Source organism: Cupressus sempervirens, chromosome 4, assembly GCF_028749045.1.
Source record: "Cupressus sempervirens isolate cs-2001-9-10 chromosome 4, ASM2874904v1, whole genome shotgun sequence".
Taxonomy (NCBI): Eukaryota; Viridiplantae; Streptophyta; class Pinopsida; order Cupressales; family Cupressaceae; genus Cupressus; species Cupressus sempervirens.
The window spans coordinates 60,323,689-60,346,001 of NC_143121.1; the positions used below are offsets into that span (position 1 = coordinate 60,323,689).

Consider the following 22,313-nt stretch of genomic DNA (forward strand, 5'->3'; position numbering starts at 1 on the left):
AATCAGTGTAATAGTAAGTTCTACAATTTTGATTCCAACTTGTTCTACAATTTTGTCAGCATTATCTGCATCTACTTCAAATCGAGTTAGTTTAGATATTGCATTATCGAGTGTATCATCATTTTTGGGAAGTATTCTAGTTTTTGATCTGGTAAATACTCCTATTGGCACTCAATCCTCAAGTCCTATCCCAATTTTTACTACTAGTCATTCCATCTCCATTATTGTGTCTATTCCTAAGGTCAAACTAGCCATCCCAGAAGTCAAACAAAAGAAACCATTAAGACTTCTGATCATTGGAAAGGAAATTCCTGAAGATATTGACTTAGACACAGAGATAGTGATTCCAAAAATTGACTATGAAAATGCTACCATTGAAGAGATGAGGTATGCTAGTCAACTAATAGAGATGAAGGCTACGTAGAAGTAGCTAAGGTTTGAAAGGGATAAGGAGTATAGAATAATTGAGAATGCTAGGAATATAATTACAAAAGCTATAGGTGTTGAAGTAGATTCTACTCAACACATTTTGATTCAGTTACAAGAGGTTGTAAATAAATTCAATGAGGACACCTCTAGTCAAGAAAAATTGATTGAAAAGGCTAAAATAAAATTTGATAATAAGGTGCTTGAGCACATTGCTCAGCACATTGCAATAAAATAGGTAGAATTGTCCACAATTTTGGTCAACCTTGAAAATTCTTTTAATAATGTAACTTCATTTTTTGCCAACCTTTGTGATGTTACTGAGTATACCAAGGAGATCAAAGAAAAATTAAGTAAAATTGATGAGGATATGAAGGTCAGTGCCCAAATGCTGCAACTTGACCCCAATTCAATTTCATCCCATCATCTCAAAATCAGATTTTTGTTAGAAAAGTAGGCAAAATTGTTAAGAGAGGAAGCAAGGATCAGATCTACCTTAATTGACATTCAGAATATGATCCTTCCTATCATGGACATAATGTAGAAACACATTGTATACTCCAAAACATTGATCCATGACAACAATTTTTTAGTTGCAAATCATGTGATTGAACTTTCAGCTGAAGTTTAGATAGCACTCTCCACCTGCAAAATTTTGTAAGAAAATTGGGATAAGATTTTGGCTTTTATTCTCAAGGTACATTTTGAGTTTATCTCTCATTTTGATATTTTTGTGTAAATATATATTGTTTATTTTGGCATTATTGTCAAAAAGGGGGAGATAGAGTACCAAAGAAGAGATAGAGAAAAGAGATGGAGATATATGTAAATAAGGAAGCCTTGTTTAAAGATAGAAATTTTGTAAATATTCTATGCATATTGTATGGGGGAGATATATGTAAATCAGTACGACAAATTGTGTACATAAGTTTTGGCTCATAAGTGTTTTTGTCACTAATGCTAAAGGGGGAGATTGTTGGAATAATGATATATTTGTCATTAGTGCAAATGCTTATTCAATTCTGAATGCTTATCTAGCTCATCACTTAGTCTACAGTGTATACTGAGCATTCAACAGTTACTTTATAAGTTCAGCAGGTAAATAGTTCTCGCCGAACATTTTAGAGGATACCGAGTGAATGAGAAGTTCAACAGTGTTCATCGAGCAAAGAAAGGTAAATGAAGAACTCAGTGTTCACTGAGCAAAGCAAGGTAAATGAAGAACTCAGTGTTCACTGAGAAAAGCAAGGTAAATGAAGAACTTAGTGTTCACTGAGCAAAGCAAGGTAAATGAAGAACTCAGTGTTCACTGAACAAAGCAAGGTAAACAAAGAAGTTAGTTTCTACTAAGTGGCACTATATCTACCGAGTCACCAATGGTTACTAAGTTCCAAGCAATGTTGTGTGGCTAGTATGAACCAAGCCTCTACTTCTATCGAATGCATGATGATGCCGAGTAATGTAGTGGATGCCGAGTATCAGAAGGTCACTGAGTCAGCTTGAGGAACCTGAGTTTTCCACTATCTGGCTGACTCAGTAATGTTTTGTTCACTTATGTTTTGGCCAACCTTGCAGTTGTAAATAATGAAATGGTATATATGTAATGTATGATATCATTTGTAGTATGATATATATGAGGTGTGTGAAAAAGATATAAAGGAAGAGATTGACGTTCACATGTAAAGAGGATATTGAAGATCATCAACAAAGTAAAAGGAATACAAAAAAGTCAACATAGGATAAAAAAGGTCATATCTATCACATCAGGTGATCAATGCAAAAAGGATCTTATTAGAAAATAGTTGTAAGAAGATCCACTACTTCATCCTAATAGGTGAATCAGTTTATAAATCCTTTAACAGGGTAGACTTGACAGTCTTTTTGTAAATCTCCTAACAGAGCGCATACTTTATTGTATGTTTGTAAATCCTATAACAAGGCGGATCTAGCAGCCCTACTTGCTCCTAACAGGGCAGATCACCAGAAGTGATCATTGTAAGCCTTAATAGGCCAACTTTATACTACTATATTGAAGTTTTGTGGGCATCATCCCCACCCCAATTTTACTTTCTATTTGGAAGGTTTCTGGGTCACCAAATCTCTATGTACATGTGCAATGAATGTTTGTTCTTTTAGTTATGTAGTAGATTAGATGAATGAATGGTGAATGGTTTAAATGCTGAATTGTTTGAAAGTTTTATAAGTTATTGATTCACCCCTCCCCTCTCAATAACATGTCTTATCTTGAATATTTGCAACACTTTGTCATTTTTTCTTCTATAAGATCAAAATTTGGGGGAAATTATTCACATATAATCGATATGGACCCATAATTTAGTCCTAACATAAAATTAAAAATAACTTGATCCTATATATAAGGTAGCTACAACAAAGCATATTAAATGTTTTCTCTCTAATCTCTATCTAGCCTATTGTCCAATACTTTAGGGGAACTACCAAATGTTTGTATGAGAGAAAGCTCCATAAGATTGATGAGAATTTTTGTGGTTTCCTCCAAAATAATATTGATTATATGAGCATATTCCCTCAAATTGACTACAAAAGGTTTTCTTCATCTTCACAAGTTGTGTCTTGCTATTAGATTTGAAATGCTTTTATTAATAAGAAGTATTTTATCTAAGTACCATAAGAAAAGGGTTGTGATAGAAGTAGATTGAAACATTCACAATAGACATAATAAGTATATTTAGAAGTAGGGTTCAATATCTCGTAAACTTCTTTTACATACCATGGTATTGGATGACATGAATAGTTTGATAAATTTTTATAGGGAAAAAAAATACTTAGTTGTATCTGTCTCATACAAGGTTGAGTATATATTGTGACTCTTAATTCTTGTTTGATAAAACTTTTTACCTCTTAATAATATGTCATTTTTTAAGCTCTATCAAATTTTAAATTAATTTGGCATCCTTGTAAAGATTTTTTTTTACTATCAATCTCTCACTATGGGTTTCAATAAAATTCAAATTAATAATTTGACGTCTATTTCTAATGCTCAATATTAATTGAACAAGAAGAGCTCTTATGATTATGACTTGTCTCTTCTAATTAATGCTATATTTTATTTGATTTAAAATTTTGACTATGTTAATATTTTTCTCCTATTTACTTCTTTCCCATGTCTAAATACTTGTAACTACCCTTCTATAGATTGTAAATCTAATACAAATTAAACAATAATCATAAAAAGATAATAAAAGATAGATTAAATAATATGTTTTCAAACCTCTTTGTTAGATAAAATTAATCATTTACTTTTATTTCTATTTTTAATTTTTAGATGTTTCATAGTGGCCATTATGCTGGAGATGATCTTGATCCTAAGTTTGAAGAAGGAGAGCCTTGGCAAAAAGTGTTTGGTCCAATTTTTATTTATGTTAACTCACTATCGAGTGGATTAGATCCACTTACACTTTGGGATGATGCAAAGAAACAGGTAACTTTTAAATATTTTGTACAAGTAAAATTAATAGTTCAAGTTTGAATTGATAAAACAAATGTTTGCATGTTTCACATTTCAAAATGAACTATACAAGTTAAATAGTTTTCTTATCTAATTAATTTAACAACTAGTAATTTGTTTTTTTATTGTAGATGCTTCTAGAAGTAGATGGTTGGCCTTATATCTTCCCAACATCTTCAAAATTTCCAAAGACCGAAGAACGTGGCTTAGTTTGTGGTAGATTTTTCGTTAAAGAAAGGTACTATATCATCTTTACTCACACTTTAACTAATCTAAAGTAATGAAACCAATTATATATTATATTAGATTAAAATTAAATTAAATATTTTAATAAAAATTAAATTATTTGAAAATAGAAAAGTGAGAGAATTTAGATCGGGCTATTAAAAACAAATCGACAAAACAAAAAGTAATGAGGTAAAAGGATTTAATTATAAATTACTTTGTGTGATAAAATAAGTGAAGATATGGAAAAATTGATACGATTTGATGCATCCATAAGGAAAATAATTTACAAAGTATATGCGAGTCCATAAAAAATCTATCAAAATCTACTTCTTAAAGAGAAAAATGAAGCCATTGAGAAAATAATATCTACTACTTCCCAAACTAGCTGAAAGAATAGATGTAAACAATCATTATAAAAAAATTAGTCTTAGAGAAAAAATTAAAATCCCATTAAAATTATACTGTTTTTCATTGAAAATAAAAAGTTTGAGTTATTACTGCAAGATCCTATAACACAATGGTAAGTTGTGAGCCTCTCATTTGTAAGGTCTTGGGTTTGAGTCTACTCAAACATAACACATAATAATAACTAATTTTAACAATAAAAAAGAAAGAAATGTTTGAATTATTCATTTATACATGGAAGGTATCCTATCTTACCTCCTAAAATCAAGAGTACATTTGAACTTGAGGCCAATGGGGACAAAATCCACTACCCAAACCAACTCTATAAACAATGCAAACTCCTTATCTATTTTTTTGGCTAGAACTTGCAACATGTAGTGCAAGGGTTTAGCTAGTTTGAATTATGAGGCACCCTTATTACAAGACCATTTAAAAATAAAAAATTATGTTGCACCTACTAAAGTCTTTAGACTAGCATATAATTCTTGTCGTTCAACTCAACTTCATTGGTGGATTAACACCAATACATCAATTGTACTGTACATGTTAGGTAGGCAATACATCTAAATGGATTCCTTCTTGATATGGTCCTAGGAAACCTACATTGGTTTATTTTTATTAGTGGTTTGCATGGAATCTGATAGATCCACATCTCTAAGGTCATACATTTTTTAGCAACATTAGACTACAGTCTTATTTCCTCATTTTTCTGAAGGATCTTGTATGAGTGGTTTCCTATTTTCATAAACCTCTTGAAGGGGAATGTTGGCTAGAAGTGTAGTCCATATAAGGTATTCACTCTAGATAGAGTTGTGAATGTCAATCATCACCACTTAATTTTGCCAATGTCAAATGTTACCTTCTTGAGAATCAATCCTTGGGACTTGTGTATGGCTATTTCCCTTGCCATTGTGATTGGTGTTTTTGACTTGCATCTTATAATGGAGGTACAATTATTATGTTGATAGTTATGTCATTTAAAAAAAATCTATGTAATCATCTTCTTTTACTTTATCTTATACTCCTACTTCTTCTTTGGTGTCTCTCCTCCTCCTCCTCTCAATCCTTCTTTTATCCTTCTCCCCCTCTTACTCCTTTTCATCATATTCTCCTTCTTTTCTTTCTCCCTTTTTAATTCTTCTACTCCATTTCCCTCTTCTTCTTCACCTACTATTTTTTTTTCATTTTCATTTGTTTCTCTTATTTTCCTTCTACTTTTCTCTATCTTATCATTCTTTGTAGTATGCATCTTCCTTTTTATTTTGCACCTTCTTCTTCTATCCTCATCATCATCATTGTTGTCATTGTCCTCCTTCTCCTTCTCCTATTTCTTCACATCTCCACATCCTTGTCCTAATCCTTCTTGAACTCATATTCTCCTTCTTCTCTTTCTCCCTTTCATTATTCTCCTTCTCCTTTTTGCCCCACTTTGTCACCTCTTCCTTTTTATTTTTGTCTATTTTTATTATTTTCCTTCTATTTTTCTTGGTCTTGTCCTTCTTCATAGTCCTCCATCTCCTCTTCCTTCCTTTGCACCTTCTTTTAATTCTCCATCTACTCTTTCTCTTCCTCCTTTTCTCCTCTTGCTTATTACTCTTTATTGCCATCATCTACTTTGCTTTCTTCTTCGCATCTTACTTAATATTCACCTCTCATATCATCTTCTCCTTCCTCTTCTTCATATCTTCCTACTCTATTTCTTAGCTTGTTGAAAAATACAAAAAATTATGCCTCATCCTAGATTATGAGAAATTCATTGCATCATTGAGGCCATGTTCCTTCATAAGGCAATCTGTAAATTAAGATTAAGTTGTATATAGAACTATATACATTTATTTTATTTTAACATTTCAAAAAAATTGGGAATACTTAACAATGATACACAATAGACATTTATAAGCTAGTAGAGCCATTCTTGACTAATGTCACATAGCGCATTCACATGTTGATCTATGCATGTGAGGCATTGTATTAGTTTAACAAACGCCATGCAATTTACTTTCAAAACTATTATATCTAGATTATTCTCTTTTTTCAAAAATGAAAATATCATGAAAGAGAGTCTTGGTTCAAATAATAATCACCTTTGACCTATGGAAATATAATGAAAAATAAATATTTCTTTCAATTTTATTGAAAGAGCATTTTAAAACTAAAAATAACCCCTTAAAATAATTACTAAAACCATAGAACTAAAACTAGGCATGGAGAATGTGTAATCTAATGAATCTTTTCATTTTATTTTTTATTGCACCCTTGTTTCTTCCCTATTTCCTACATCTATTTTCCTCCACCTATTAGTCTTTATTCCCCTTTAAAATTGTAGCTTATTTTCTAGTTTTTTGGCTTGCATGGGATTATAGTCATTTTGGAAATAGCAAAGAAAATTTTAAAGCTCACTCTCATTTGAAATCACTTATTTGACATGTTTTTAACCTGCATGGAATGGAAGTCATTTTGAGAGTAGAGAAAAATATTTCAAAACACATTCTCATTTGAAATTTTTTATTTGCTAGGTCTTTGGCTTGCATGGGATTATATTCATTTCAAAAATAGAGAAGGAAATTTCAAAGCACCTAAATAAACACAATCTATAAATTTCTTGATTATCATGATTAGGCTAAGTTTAGAATTATATTAATGTGATAATAAGCCATTTATGAAATCATAAATCCTCAAATTACATTAGGAACAAGCCTCTCTACCAGGCTATCTAATTATCTTGGAATTTGTCATTATTTTTCCCTATCATGCATTGTATGTCTTCAACCCTTCATATTTCCTACTCCAATCGAAGGCTCAAGCCAAAAATGGGTACAATAGGTCTCATGATTTTCTCTAATGAGACATTTGTTTCTCAAATTGACTACAATTGATTGAAACTTAATCTTTATAATTAATTAATTATTGTTTTTTATTAATAAATTTAAATCTTTAATTGAATTATTTTATCGCTTATGTATTCTATTGGTCTTGAGGTCTTGGTAAACAACAAAGTTTAATTTGGGTGTAAAATAAACTACTAGTGCATCAAGCATTCAACACCATAATTGCCATGCCCAATATCTCTAACAAACTCGTAATGATCATTGTTTTGCATAATGACCATTGATGAGCCATATGCTCCTTCAACAAAATCCTCTCTATTCATGATTTACTAAAGTGAATAAGTTTTACATTCCTCTTAAACAAATGGTCTCCACCTGCAACCCAAATTTTGGGAAAATTAATATGGATCCAACATTTTTTTTTTTGCTCCAAACTTGTTAAACTTAAAAAAAAAAACATCCCGTGTCATGTTTACTTATATTTTTACAGTTTTGAGTTGTGTTCACTCAAGTACAATATGTTGGAATAGCTATATAATTACATGCAGTGGTCAGACGAATTGAATAGGAAGTAGATTTTGTTGTTATTTGAGAAAGAAATACAAGATATGATATTAATAAAGGAGAAAAAAATATAATAGCATTCTCTAGCTTGAATTATTCCACTTTTAGATCTTTTTAGGGTACCATTCTCCCCACTAATAGCCTGATCAACTAAATTAGCAAAGAATTTAATTTTTTTAAGAAAACTATAATTGGCGATAGACAATAAGTGGTGTGTACAAGTTATGGTGATTGAAAATTTGGAACTTAAAGAAAAATACAGAGTATGTTTTGTGTGGTTATGAAATGGAGGCATGCAAATAAGGGAAAATAATAATGAATTATTCATATTGAATGAGGATGACAATATGAAGGATTTTAAAAAATTGACATATGAAAAATCTCAAGAAAGTGAATTCCAAAGGTCTCCCATAAAGAGTGTAATGTACTATGTGGGAGGGATAAAAAAAGGATTTTTGAAAACAATTATTCAATTTTATGTTGTCTTTGATGTTACACAAAATTTCAAGCCTTTACTAAGAAATTAGTCATATCCTAGCTTACTCAGGCATCAAAGGTAGTTTCCTATGTACGTCTAACATTCAGTAATAACCAAGTTCAGATACAATATTGGTTGAGCTTAGTTGGTTAATGAAGCAAATCCTGTATTGACCGAGTTCACTTAGTTACCAAAGGAAAGTTAGCATGAATTCAATATTGACCAAGTTAGGTCAGTTAATGTTAGAACTCCTATTCTAACCAAGTAAGGTCAGTTAATGAAGGGATTCTTAGTGTTGACTGACTATTCAATTCTGTATTAGCCAACTCTCAACATATTGAGTCTAATAAATTATTGGTTAATACAAGATGACTTAAGTGTTAATATTTGATTGATTAAAAGAGTATTCAAGCTGACTTGACAAGGTGAATCATATACATGAAAGGTTAAGGATTAAGGTATGGAATTTGAAGAAGATGAATTAAGGAAGCAAGTTTTAAGGATATCTATAAAGGGTAGAGTATCTGAGTTGATCAAGTTGCAAAGAACATTTTGATCAAGGAGGATCAAGTAATCAAGACAAAACTAAAATATGAATTAGACAAGATAGTTGCATTAGCAATCAGGTCAATTCATTGTTACTCTCTAATAATTGTAACAGTCATTCAAATATCTTAACAATATTAGGAAATTAACCTAATAGCTATTCAACAAATCCTCTAACAAGGTGGCATTTCTAGATTGAAATGTCTAAAAACCTCTAACAAGGCCACTCCTAATAGGGTGAATTAAATCCTCTAACAAGGTCACACCTAACAGTGTGTTTTGTAACCTTTAACAAGGTTGGCTCCTAATACAACTCACTTCAAAAGAGTGAAAAATAGTAACTAGTTGCAATTGATGGTTTTCTCAAATTGGGTTTCCACATTAAATCTTGGTGTCTCTTGTGTTCATGTTATTTCCTTTATATTTCTACAACTAAGTTAATAAAGGATAATCACATTAATATCTTAAATATCTCTATGTGAACCGAGTGAAAGTAGTATATTCAATGTTAATTGAGTTCAAGGTATTTTTTAGTGCCTAATATTCGTAAATTGGCTAATTTTAGAAAATTTTGGCTAGTAATTTAGCTAATAATTTAAGATTTGATACAACCTATATTGCCATAGTTTTATAAAATTTGGTTATAGAATATTTAAAATCACTCAATAATTTATTTTATTAAAAAATTTAAACTCAAATAATTGCCACAATATTCGTTACATGATTAGATTTGAGTCACTTAAATATAATATATTAGTGGAGAAATTAAATTGAACTAACCAATAATTATCATAATTATTAGTTACATTAGGGATATATCACCAATACTTGGTCTTCACTATTAATTTAAAGTATATGTAATGATCCTTATAATATTCCGTGAGGTAAAAATGTTCAATTTTGATTTGTAATATTCCATGGTGATTAATGAACTTCCTATTATTATTGAGATTCATAAATATTTTATACAAAAATTTTATGATTTGAAAATAATCACCAATATTAATCATATATAGAATAAAAAATTGAGAGATTTGCCAATAGAAATAAATAAATATTTTTAAAATAATGAAAGATTTTCCAATATTTTATATCTTTTTTTGGAGGTAGCTTTCTTATAGTTTACCCTAACCAAGTAACAACAAGATTTGGTTTTATATTGTGTTGACATCTTGAAAGGGACTTTGGATTTATTTTCATAGTAACTAATTCTCCCCTCCTCTCTTAGTTACTCCTTTTTATTTCCAACAATTAGTATCGAAGCATTTGGTGCTTGTAGATAATGTTTCAAGGGCCTAAGCTAAAGATCAAGATGTCTTATAGAAGGAAGATTCCTAAGTTGACTAGAGATAACTTCCAAGCATGACAGAAACTCATGAAGCTACATTTGGCAACCATTGAAGATATAAGCCTAAAATATCTAGAGAAAAAATATGTGGCACTTATTGGACCTTTTCCTGTGGACCAAATTGTGGAAAATAATAATCACAACATAATGATAATTGACATTGCCTCTTCTCTCAATTATGTTGAATTTGATAAAGTCAAAGATTTTCCTACTACTCATGAAATGTGGATCAAGCTAAAAGATATCTATGGAGGAGATGATAATGTGAGGAGAGCTAAGGCATAAAGTATAAGAGGTTAGTTTGATCAAATGAAGATGAGAGAAGATGAAAATAATGCAATATATAGTGTTAAAGCAAGTGTGAGTGCAATCTGAGCCTCTAGAGGGAAAATAGACAATGTTGTAAGAATTTTCCTTAGGGCAACATTCAGCCAAGAACTAAGAACTCAAACACAAGCACAACTATAGAACAGAAAGAGAGAGTATGATCAAAATGATGATATATTCATTCAATATGCAATGTAAAAGCACACTAGGAGTGCCTATATATAAAAGGCCTCTGAGATACATCTAGAACACCTTAGAATTAGCTACATGATATGTCATACAACCAAGAACATGTCCACCAGATACGGGTTATCCTCCATTAAACAAATAAGTAAGTGCAATGATGAGAGGATAAGCTTACAAGGGCATGACATGCAAATCAATGTTGTAGACACCATGTGCTAAAATAGAGTTGTGTACTTTTGTGTTGTCAACATGAAAACTCAAAAAGGTGTGCAAACTACTAAGTGTCCTAAAAATTAAAATAATACAATAATCCAAAATAATAAAATAATGCATTAACCTAAGTAAAATTAAGTAAGTATAAATAGTAAATATGTATTTACACCAATACCCCCCCTTAAGTGCAACTTAGGGGAATGCCCTTAAGCTTAGAAAAAATAGGATGAAGATGCATGATGGGTCCCAGCTACTAGGCTATGTTAAGTACCCATGTACATAATGAAAATGCAATCTCTCATAAAGAAAAGAAAGAGGGAAAACCTCATGGGGAAAACCCTCCCCCAAAAAGAGAGATAAATAGGGATGTATGGATGAATGAAGTAATCAAGACCCCCCCATTATGACATACATCTAGTTAATACAAAAGTGAAGAATGAGAAGAACAAGAACCTCATAAGAGGAAAAAGTCCCCCCATAAGAAAGAAGAGAAAGAGAGACAAGGTAGTCTGCCCCCCCAAATGAAGAATGCCTATTGGTGAAAGTCACTTCAAGGAAGAAGCTAGTACAAGAGTGTAGAATGATGTTCCTCCCCTTTAGAAGAAACAGTGGGAATGGTACAATCCTAAATATGTATAGTGGCCCTAAAACCTACTTAAGTATCCCTATGCTAATGCTAATGTTCACCCCTTCCAACTGTACCAGAAAGAAAAAATATAGATCTAGCAAGGATGTCTATTGAATGTATCCCAATGAACCATTAGTCTCCTCAACTAACAAAGAGACCTCCTCCAATTGCTATACATAAGGATCCATAATCACACCAACCTGTGAAGATTGATCATGTAGAGAATGGACATGAGGGTCATAGTGAGCCCTCATAACAATTGTAAAAGGATCACCTTCATCAAAGAGAAGATGCAAGTCCTCAAGATTATCTCCCAAGTCCATAGTGTGTGACTCCACAAACAAAACTTCAATTTCTACCATGTAGTCATCAACTAAAGTTGGATCTAGAAGACAAGATGTACCATGTTGTGCCAAACCTTTTACTGTGGCAATGTAAGCATGTGGACTAGATTGCTGATGTGACCTCTCATTGCAACCTTCAATAGAACCCCATGTGTCTAAATCTATTGAAGAATTATCACTGGTGTCACTATCAACTTCCACTATGTATGATGTGTAGAGAGGATTAGAGGATAAGCTAGGTGAACTTTCCTCAAAGTGAACATCCTTCTCCACAAAAATCTAATATGTCTTAGGATCCATAAGTCTATAAGCCTTTATTTTTTCTTCATATCTAATGAAAGCACAAGGCCTAGGTGCTAGTGCCTTGCATCCCCTAGAAGATAAGTTTTCCCATGTGGGACAACCAAAGACTCTGAAGTGACTTACAACTAGTTTTCTACCGGACCATGCCTCAAAAGGAGTCTTCCTATCTAAAGAATTATGAGGAGAGCTATTAAGTATGTGAGTAGCATTGTGAGTGGCTTCAACTTCAAGTGTTGGATCAAGAGACTTATCTTTTATCATGCAACTTGTCATGGATTTGAGAGTCATAATCCTTAGTGTTGCAACATCTATCTTATGTGGACTGAATGCTGGTGGATTTTGAAGATCAATTCCCTAAAGCTTGCAAAAGTCCCTAAGTTTTCGATCTACATATCTATTCTCATTTTTCACTCTTAGAACCTTAATGGATTTCCTTGATTTTTGTTCAAAATGAGTCTTGAAGGCTTGAAGAATATGAACCACTTCATTCTTATGATGAAGAAAGTAGACCCAAGTGAATCTTGAAAATTCAGCAACAAATGTGAGAATGTAGCGACCTTGGCTAACTAAAGTCACTGCAAAAGGACCTGGTAAAACCATGTGAACTAACTGGAGAACAACTAGTGCTCGTGAAGACTTCCTTTTATCATACTTCTCCTTGAGATGCATATCCATTGGACATGATGAACATTCCCCCTTAGAAAAGTTGATATTAGGTAGACATTTGACTATATGTTTTGAGCAAAGTTGTTGAAGACGGTGGAAGGCAAGAGACCAAATGACTCATGCCGTAATGTTGTTTGTGAATTAGAGTGAGTCAACAAGGCTTGAGAAGGAGACTTAGGCACAAAGTGGGAGAAGGAATAAAGCCTCTTATCATCATTGATTTTCTCCACTACAACCAATGAATCATCTTTTATACTTCACACCATCACTAAATCTGGAAGGAACTCAACTTTATGACCATCTCCAAGGTGAGTGATTTGGTAAATTGATAGGAGATTGAAGATAAGGTTTGGAATGTAGAGAACATTTTTGAAATACCCATTTTCCATTTCTACATGTCCTTTCCCTTCAAATTCTATTTTAGTATCATCTCACATGAAGATGTGTTGTACCTTTAAGTGCTTCAATGAAGAAAAGTTTCCTTTTGAAGAACCCATATGATAGGAGGCACCTGAGTCAAGTATCCATTCAGAAGAAGAACTTGTGGTTTCCATAAGTGCTTGCCCTTTATCCTTTGAAGAGGTTGAAGTTGAATCCTTAGAAGTACCTAGCACTTGAATCTTGTTCTTCCTGAGTAGGTTTTCCAACTTATCAATTATTTTAGTCTTGCAATGATGCTCATCATGATTTGACTTTTTACAATATGCAAAAAAAAGTTTGTCCTTTTCATTACTTCCCTTCTTGTTGGAAGAAGAATTGCCTTATTGTGAAGAGGATTGTTGTGTCTCAGATTGTGATTTCTGCTTCCAATACTTCTTGTTGTTGTTTCTTTTTCCTCCTTGACTTGATTGGTGCTCATCACTAGCCACCAAGGCTTTGGTCTTTGATGACTTGAGAAGTCCTAAATCCATCAAGTGAGATTGTTCAACAATCAACATCTTTGTAAATGCATCAAATGAAGTCTTGTGGTAAGAAGATCCCATGGTCAACTTGTGAGGATCAAAACTCGAAACAAATGAAGCATACTTTGAAGGTAGCCTCTTCAAGATGTGATGAATCAACTTGTTAGCCTTCATGGAATTTCCACAATCTTTAAGAAGTTCCTTATATTAATTGGATTTATTTATGTAATCCTAAATTGTTTTAAAGTTCTTTGGATCCAAGAGAAGTAGATCATCCTCAATCTGAAATTCCCTTTCTTTGTCCACCTTACCATACAATGATTCAAGTTTGTCCCAAGCTGATTTGGATTTTGTACAACTGGCAATGTGAAAGAAGAGATCTCTATGTACACAACTCCTAATTACACCTAAATCTTGTTGGTCTTGTTTTTTTCCATTCAATGAGTTCTTTAGCATTAGTAGGTTTGTTAATTGTACCATCAACATAAAGACTATATCCTTTTTCCATTAATCTACTCCAAGCAATATCTTTCCATATAGAATAATTGCACAAAGTTAGAGGTGGATATTTAAATGAACCCATGATGCAGAAATGAAAAGAGCACAAAAGAGAGACACAAAAAATATAGTACACCTCCCCCCCCCCCCCCCCCCTTTCACTTGATTAAAAGACCCCCCAAAAAGGATGCTTTTGGCACTTTATAAGTAGTGCGTGTATTACGGGTCACTTATGAAAATGAACAAAGTGGACTTTCTAATTTTTCTTTTACAACTACCTTTTGAGGCCCAAATCTATCACCAAGCACTATAGCTCAGATGTAGAACAATTCTAAAAAGTAATCAAAGCTTTATAATGCGAAAAAAGCCCTAGTTCTAAAAGTGAGATTTTTGTCCGCACAATCCTAGAATCTAACTTCAGATCTAGAAAGTAGACAAAAGAAAATGCACTCTTAAAAAAAATAGAACCTGAAAGGGTGACCAAATTTTCTTGTACGAAGTGTTTGAAGTTGTAAAATACAAGATTATGTAGGTACAGTCACCAAAAAAATGCAATTTCTAAAAAATTCTTACAAGAAAACTAGAAAAGAACATGACCACTAGAAAATTTGGGAAATTCTACCCAATTTCAAAAAAATTACACCTAAATCAGAGTCTAGATGTCTAAATTATGGCCTCACAAAGTCAGGCTGCCAAATTGAAAATGCACCTGAAGAGGGGTTTGGCAGAAAAATTGCATGCTTAAATTTGATGATCAAATGGCCATCATAATAGTTAGAAAATGGCCAATTTTGATAGTTAGACAACTATCAAATTTAACATATTACTCTACTAACATCAACAAAATTTTTAGGCCCCCTATTGTTGTATTAGGCTGACTAAGCATCTGTACTATATAGAATGACATGTGTCAATTGTACGAATGATGTGGTAGAAGGTGTTGACATGTTAAGTTTCTTATTGGGCTTGATGTTGTAGTGAATAGTGGTTTGCATGGACTACAGACATGGCACTGATAGTGTGCACAAGTGAGCACTGATTGTATGCAGGTTTATGACACGTGTAAAAGTTTAAAGTGTCTGTGTTGTAGGTAAAGGATCCACGGTGCAAGAGACTAGGTAAGTGGTAGTGTATGCTATGATGCCATGTGGTGACATTTAACCAATGCGTGCATGTGCTACACTGTCTATCAAAAAACTCTACAAAAAATTGAAGTTGAATATCTTGAGCATGACAACATTCAACCAATGCATGCAAGTGCTATGCTGTCCACTAGAAAAATCTATGAAAAATTAAAGTTAAATATCCTAAGCACTGAATCTTCAAATAGCTCTCACAAGTAAAAAATGAGGGTGCTGTATACTGATAGGCATTGCCAGAGAAAGGTCATGCAATGCTAGAACCCTTGGTCATGCCAAAATTCAAAACTCATCACCAAATTAACACTTGTAGGGGCCATAGAACTTTTATCTATTGTCAGAAATCAAGTTGTAGGGGCTAGACTTGTAGATTGCATTGAGCAAAGGTTTGAAGTAGTGGCTAGAACTTAAATGAGCAAGCAAATATCTTACTATGGATGAGAAAACAAATGCTATCATCATTGGACTGTTGAACTGTTTGGCTAGGAAATGGTTCACAGGCTAGAAGCTATGTCTCTCATGGTTGGGTTTTATTATGAAAAATCCCAAATTGTTGGTGGGTGTGAACTCCATAGACTTTAAAATGAAATGCCTCTATTCCTTAAACAAATGCAAGCCACTGATGGTGGAAGGTTGTGCGGTGTCAGAATATGCTAATTCGGTTAGAACTTGTGCAGTATGGTTTGGTGGATATTCTATGCACCAAATTTATGTTGCAAAAAATAGACTAGTATGATCAACAATTAATTATAGAAGAATATTCTCTATGACAAAATAAAATATACCTCCAAATGGCAGAGCCAAGGTGTCACTGCTTGATTTTGCTAAAAATATTTCTCTGCTATCCCGCCTGGTGTAAAAAAATTTCAAAAAAATATAGAGAAAAAAATTTCTCTACTATCCCACTTGGTGTAATTTCTTTTGAAAAAATGCAAAGAAAATAATAATTTATAGATCCAAAAATTAATTAAATAGATCTGCAAAAAATGACTATACTTGAACTGCAAATCAAGGCCTCTATGTTCCTATTTGCAAAAATTTTTTTGCCTCATGATCGAATTTGGGCCAAGGTAGCCAAGTTTATAGTCAATCTTCACCAAATCAGCATTTCAGACATAATGGTGAAGTCGGATCTAACTCTAGATGCTCTCAATTTCTGTAGTACTCCAGATTTGAGCTGAGGTGTTGAAGTAATAGTGGTCTTGAATGGCTATGTGACGAGAAAATTTCTAAGTTCTAATACCATGTAAAAAAATTTCTTAGGGAAAAATTCACCCAGGAACTAAGAACTCAAACACAAGCACAGCTATAGACCAGAAAGAGAGAGTATGATTAGAATGATGATATATTCATTCAATACGTAAAGTACACTAAGAGTGCCTATATATAAAGGCCTCTAAGATACATCTGGAATTCCTCAGAGTTAGCTACATGATATGTCATACAACCAGGCACATGTCCACTAGATATGGATTATCCTCCATTAAGTACATAAGTAAGTGCAATGATGAGAGGATAAGCCTATAAGGGTGTGACACACAAATTAGTGTTGTAGATGCCATGTGCTAAAATAGAGTTGTGGACTTCTATGTTGTCAACATGACAACTCAAAAAGGTGTGCAAACTCCTATGTGTCTCACAAAATAAAATAATAAAATAATGCATTAACCTAAGTAAACTTAAGTAAGTGTAAATAGTAAATACGTATTTATACTAACAGATGTGATAGGGTAAAAGTACACATTTGTGTCACCTTTCAGGTTGACTTATTAGAATGATTGAATTTTAGTATTTCTATCTAAAAATAAAAAAATTTCAAACATATGATCTACATAAATTCATTCTAGCTAAGTTATATATGGCCTCACACTTTTCCAATTGGAATTGTCTATCGAATGCATGTTTTATTATAGTTTGTATCCAGTTACTAAAGAAATAAAATTATTTTAGAAAAGTGGTGTTTCAATAATACTTACTATTTTTATGATATTTTTTAATAACATATAAACACCATTTTATAGAGTTCAAAGTCAAGAATATTTTCATATAGAGTTTATAGTGTTTTAACTAGATATAGTATATTGTAATTAAAAAAATTTAGAACATATTTTAACACTCAGAAAGATGTCAATTTTGAGAAAGAAAAAATATTAAATTATATCAAAAAAGTTTAAAATTTATATGATATTCTAGAGGACAGACTCCTCATTGAGAATGTATAATTTTTCTTGTGGTTAGAATAATTTTTTTTTTGAAAAATGTGGTTGGAGAGGAAAAATATCAATTCTAGTTGAGTAGAAATTTAAATCATTATAAAAGAGAAAATATATGTCTAAAGCCAATTTTTATTTTTGATTGGTCCAGCTATATATATTATCTATAACATAGTCTATGATCAAAGTGAAATAAGTTTGTTTCCATATAGTTTTGTGGTGGGAACTAGACTGCTAATTTCCAACATTTTTAGCATCTAAAAAGTCATCTATAAAAATTATGAAAATATATCAATTCTTATTCCAAATTATTATAAAATCCTAAACTTCATCCATTCTTACACATTTCATTAGTTTACTTCATTTTCAAATTCCAAATAATAACACCACTTATATGTCATTGAAGGTGAGCAATTATACTTTTGTTAGCAATTTCCTTTACAAAAGGGTGACATAGGTTTGTATTTTTACCCAACAGTGGTCAACAACATACTTAGAACTCTTCTTTGTATTTATGAAATTAGAGCTTCTATTATTCAAGAGATGAGATGTGATACTGAAAATGATATAACTTTGGATACACTAGTGGAAAGGTTGACAACCTTTGAGTTAGATAACTTTGATAACTATGTTCCTAACTTTGGTAGCATTGAGGCTAAATTTCAAGCTAAACTATCACTAAAGAAGAAAGGTGGAAAATCTAAAAGCAAAAAGTCTGATAGTGAACATGCATATAATTCCAATGATGACCTTGAAGTCATTGAAGCCTTGCTTGCAAGAAGATTCTCTAAAGGAAAAGGAATATACAAAGGTAAAATACCTCTTTTTTTTTTCTTGTGAAGAGGTTGGTTATATTGCTAGATGGTGTCTAAATAAAGAAGGAAAAGAAGAAAAGAAGCATGAAAAGTACAAAGGTAAGAAAGATTTCAAAAGCTACAAAGAATACAAGGATAAAGGTAAGAAATCTTATTACATGGCTAAAGATTGATAGTAGTGAGGAAGATGAAATGCTTTACATTGCTATAAAAGATGAATTTGATGATGAAAATGATAAGATGGCCCTCATTTCTCATATTATCAAGAATGACACATGGATTATTGATAATGGTTGTTCTCACCACATGACTAGTGATAAATCTAAATTTGAGCACTTGGAACACTATGATGGTGGGAGTGTCATATTTGGAAATGATGAACCTTGTTATGGAAAAGGAAAAGGTTGCATTATATTTCCTTATGATCTCAGATGTGACAATGCTTACTAGGTTGAAGGACTAACATACAATTTACTTAGTGTGGCACATTTGAACAACATTAGATTCAAAGTAGAATTCATGAATGGAAAGGCCAAGCTGCTAGATGGGAAAGGAAATCAAGTTAGGACTAGCAATAAAAAAAAAGGTAATCTATTCTATCTAGATCTAACTGAAAGTTCATGTTTCCTAGCTCAAGTAGAGGAAAGTTGGTTATGGCATAAAATATTGTGTCAGGTGTATTTTGATAACCTGGTCAACATAAGAAAGAATAAAAGAGTGAGAGGCATTCCTAGTCTAAAGAAACTTGATATGGGCATGCAAAAATTATCAAATTGGAAAGATGGGAAAGACAAGATTCAAAAGAAAGAACTATCATTCTGAAGAAGTTTTGGAGTTGGTTCATATAGATCTTTGTGGACCCATTGGCATATAAAGATACTATGGAGATAAGTATTTCATTTTATTTTTTGATGATTATTCGATGATGATGACAATAATGTACTTAAAAGAAAAATTTGAAGCCTTTCAAAAATTCAAGTGGTATCTTGCTAGAGTGGAGAAAGAAACATGAAAAAAACTAAAATGTCTAAGGTCAAATAGAGGAGGAAAATTCATCTCAAATGAATTCAATAAAATTTTCAATGAAAGAGGAATCAAAGATAAGTATCTACACCTAGTACACCTCACTAGAATGACATGATAGAAGAAGAAATAGATTCATTATGGATTGTGCAAGAACATTGATGATAGAGAAAAATGTTGCAATCAAATATTGGAAGGAAGAAATTAGCACAACAATTCATACCTTAAATCAAGCTCAGCTGAAGAAGGACTTAGATCAAACTACTTATGAACTATGGTATGGCTATAAACCTAATGTTTGTTATTTTAAATTATTTGGAAGCAAATATTATAACTTAAAATAAAAAAGGAAAGGAAAATTTGACGTGAAAAGTGATGAAGGCATATTCTTACGATACTCCAACAAGAGAAAATCATATAAATGTCGGAATCTTACTACTCACAAAGTCATAGACAGTGCACATGTGAAAATTGATGAGTTTGTAGAAAAGAGTGAAGAACAAAGTAGAAAAAAACATGAAAACTATAAAAAAAAATTCTGCTTTTAACCTAATACTATACCTAAAATTCAAACAAATGCAATTGGAAATTAGCAACCTTCACCACCTGAGTCCCCTAAATCTCTAGTTCAACCTGAGTTGTAGCCAATGCAACCTAAGTCATAGTTTGAAGGAACTAAGTCTCAATCAGAAGGACTTAATTTTTAGCTAGTGCAAATAGAGTCACAGTCTGACATACCCAAGTTATAGGTAGTTGGACCTGAGCATGATTTAGAGTAGGGTGAACAAAATGAAACAAGTTGTAAATCCAAAGAGAAGGTACCTGTACTTGCTAGATATGTCAAAAGGCATCATGCACCCAAGAAAATCATTGGAGATTGATCAAAATGAACAATGACAAGGAACAAATTAAAAGGTACATGTTTTCTTACTAAGTTTTAACCTAGAACTAGTAAATATGCATTAGACAATGAATGTTGATTTGAGAAAATGAATGAAGAGATTGATAAATTGAAAGGAACAAAACTTGGACTCTTATTCCCAGACCCAAAGTCAAAAGTGTAATTGGCACAAAATGGGTACTCAGAAATAAGTTGAATAAAAGTGGAGAAGTTTTAAGAAATAAGGCAAGGCCAATATGAAAAGGTTATGCTCAAGAATAAGGAATTTATTATGGAGAAAAATTTTCTCCTATTGCAAGACTATAAGGTGTTAGAACACTACTTGCTTATATTGCACATAAAGGATTCAAATTATATTAGATGGATGTAAAGTCAACTTTCTTGAATGGAATCCTCAAAGAAGTCTATATTAAGAAAATTGAAGGTTTCATAGATCCTAATAAAAAGGATATGGTTTTCATATTACACAAAGTATTATATGGTGTCAATCAAGCCCCTAGAGCCTAGTATGAAAGACTGCACAGTCATCTGGTAAAAAATGGTTTTCAAAGGACAAATGACAACAATAGTCTATACATCAAGGAAGGACTAGATAAGAGGATAGGTGCTGGTAGAAATCTTTATAGATGATGCATTATTCATTGGACATGATGATTTATGCAAATATTTTTCTAAAGAAATGAGTAAAGAATTTGAAATGTCAATGTTTGGAGAGATTAAATTCTTTGTTGGCTGCCAAATTTAATAGAAGAAGGATGGTATCTACATTTCTCAATCAAAGTACATCAAGGAGATATTGAAGAAATTTGGAATGGAGGATTCTAGACTAGTTGGAACACCTATGTCTACTTGACATAGGCTTTCCAAAAATGATGATTCTAAAGAGGTAGATCAGACTACATATAGATCAATGATTGAAAAAATTTAGTATGTAGTACACACAAGCCTTGATATTGTATTAGTAGTTGGTATGAAAGCAAGATGCTTTGCAAATCCAAAGGAAAATCATATGATGGCAATAAAAAGGATTATGAGTATCTAAAAAGGTACTAAAGATTATAGTTTGTGGTATAAGAAAGGATACAACTTTGAATTGAAAGCCTTCACTGATGTTGATTGGACAAGAAGTATTAATGATAAGAAAAACACTAGAGGTGGAGCATTCTATCTTGGAAAGAGGATAGTGTGTTGGAAAAGAAAGAAACAAAATTAGATCACTCATTATACAATATAAGAAAAATATGTTGTAGTAGTGGGTAATTGTTCCAACATCATTTGGTTCAAACAACTATTGTCAGGTATGAAGGAAGAAATCAAGGATCCAATAGTTATCTTTTGTGATAACACTAGTGCAATTAACATATCCAAGAATCTAGAGATGCATACCAAGAAAAATAATATTGCAATAAAGTATCCTTTTTTGAGAGAATTAGTGGAAGACAAAGAGGTTAGATTGGAATATGTGAATACAAAAGAAAAAATCACAGACATATTCACCAAACAATTACCTAAGGATGCATTTTTGTATCCAAGAGGTAAGCTAGGGGTCATTCCCCTATCTAAAGCTCACTAATCAAATTTTAGTGGTACACCAACCAAGCATTTTGAAGATCAGACAAGTTAATCTAGTATTGTCAGAGAAGATTGCATATGAATTAGTACATTAGGTACATGGAAAATAAATTAATTATTCTCTTTGGCATGAGATGTCAAAGAGGGAGAGTTTGTTGTGATATCAAATATCAGAAAAAAAATTGTAGAAATTTTGTAAAGGGAGAGTTTTCTCTCATTGACAAGTTCATGTCAGATAAAACCATACCAAAAGGAGAGATTGATGTTAGAGGG

The 22,313-nt window shown here is 32.1% G+C and overlaps 1 protein-coding gene across 2 annotated transcripts in view; it reads left to right on the forward strand.

Annotated features, from left to right (window-relative positions):
• Positions 1-22,313, forward strand: part of LOC149559938 (uncharacterized) — a 402,360-nt gene that overhangs the window by 77,229 nt on the left and 302,818 nt on the right. For both annotated transcript variants that reach the window (XM_089823521.1, XM_089823520.1), the window contains exons 9-10: positions 3,731-3,886; positions 4,045-4,151. In XM_089823521.1, the coding sequence (XP_089679647.1) occupies positions 3,731-3,886; positions 4,045-4,151 (263 nt within the window). The remainder of the gene's footprint in view (positions 1-3,730; positions 3,887-4,044; positions 4,152-22,313) is intronic.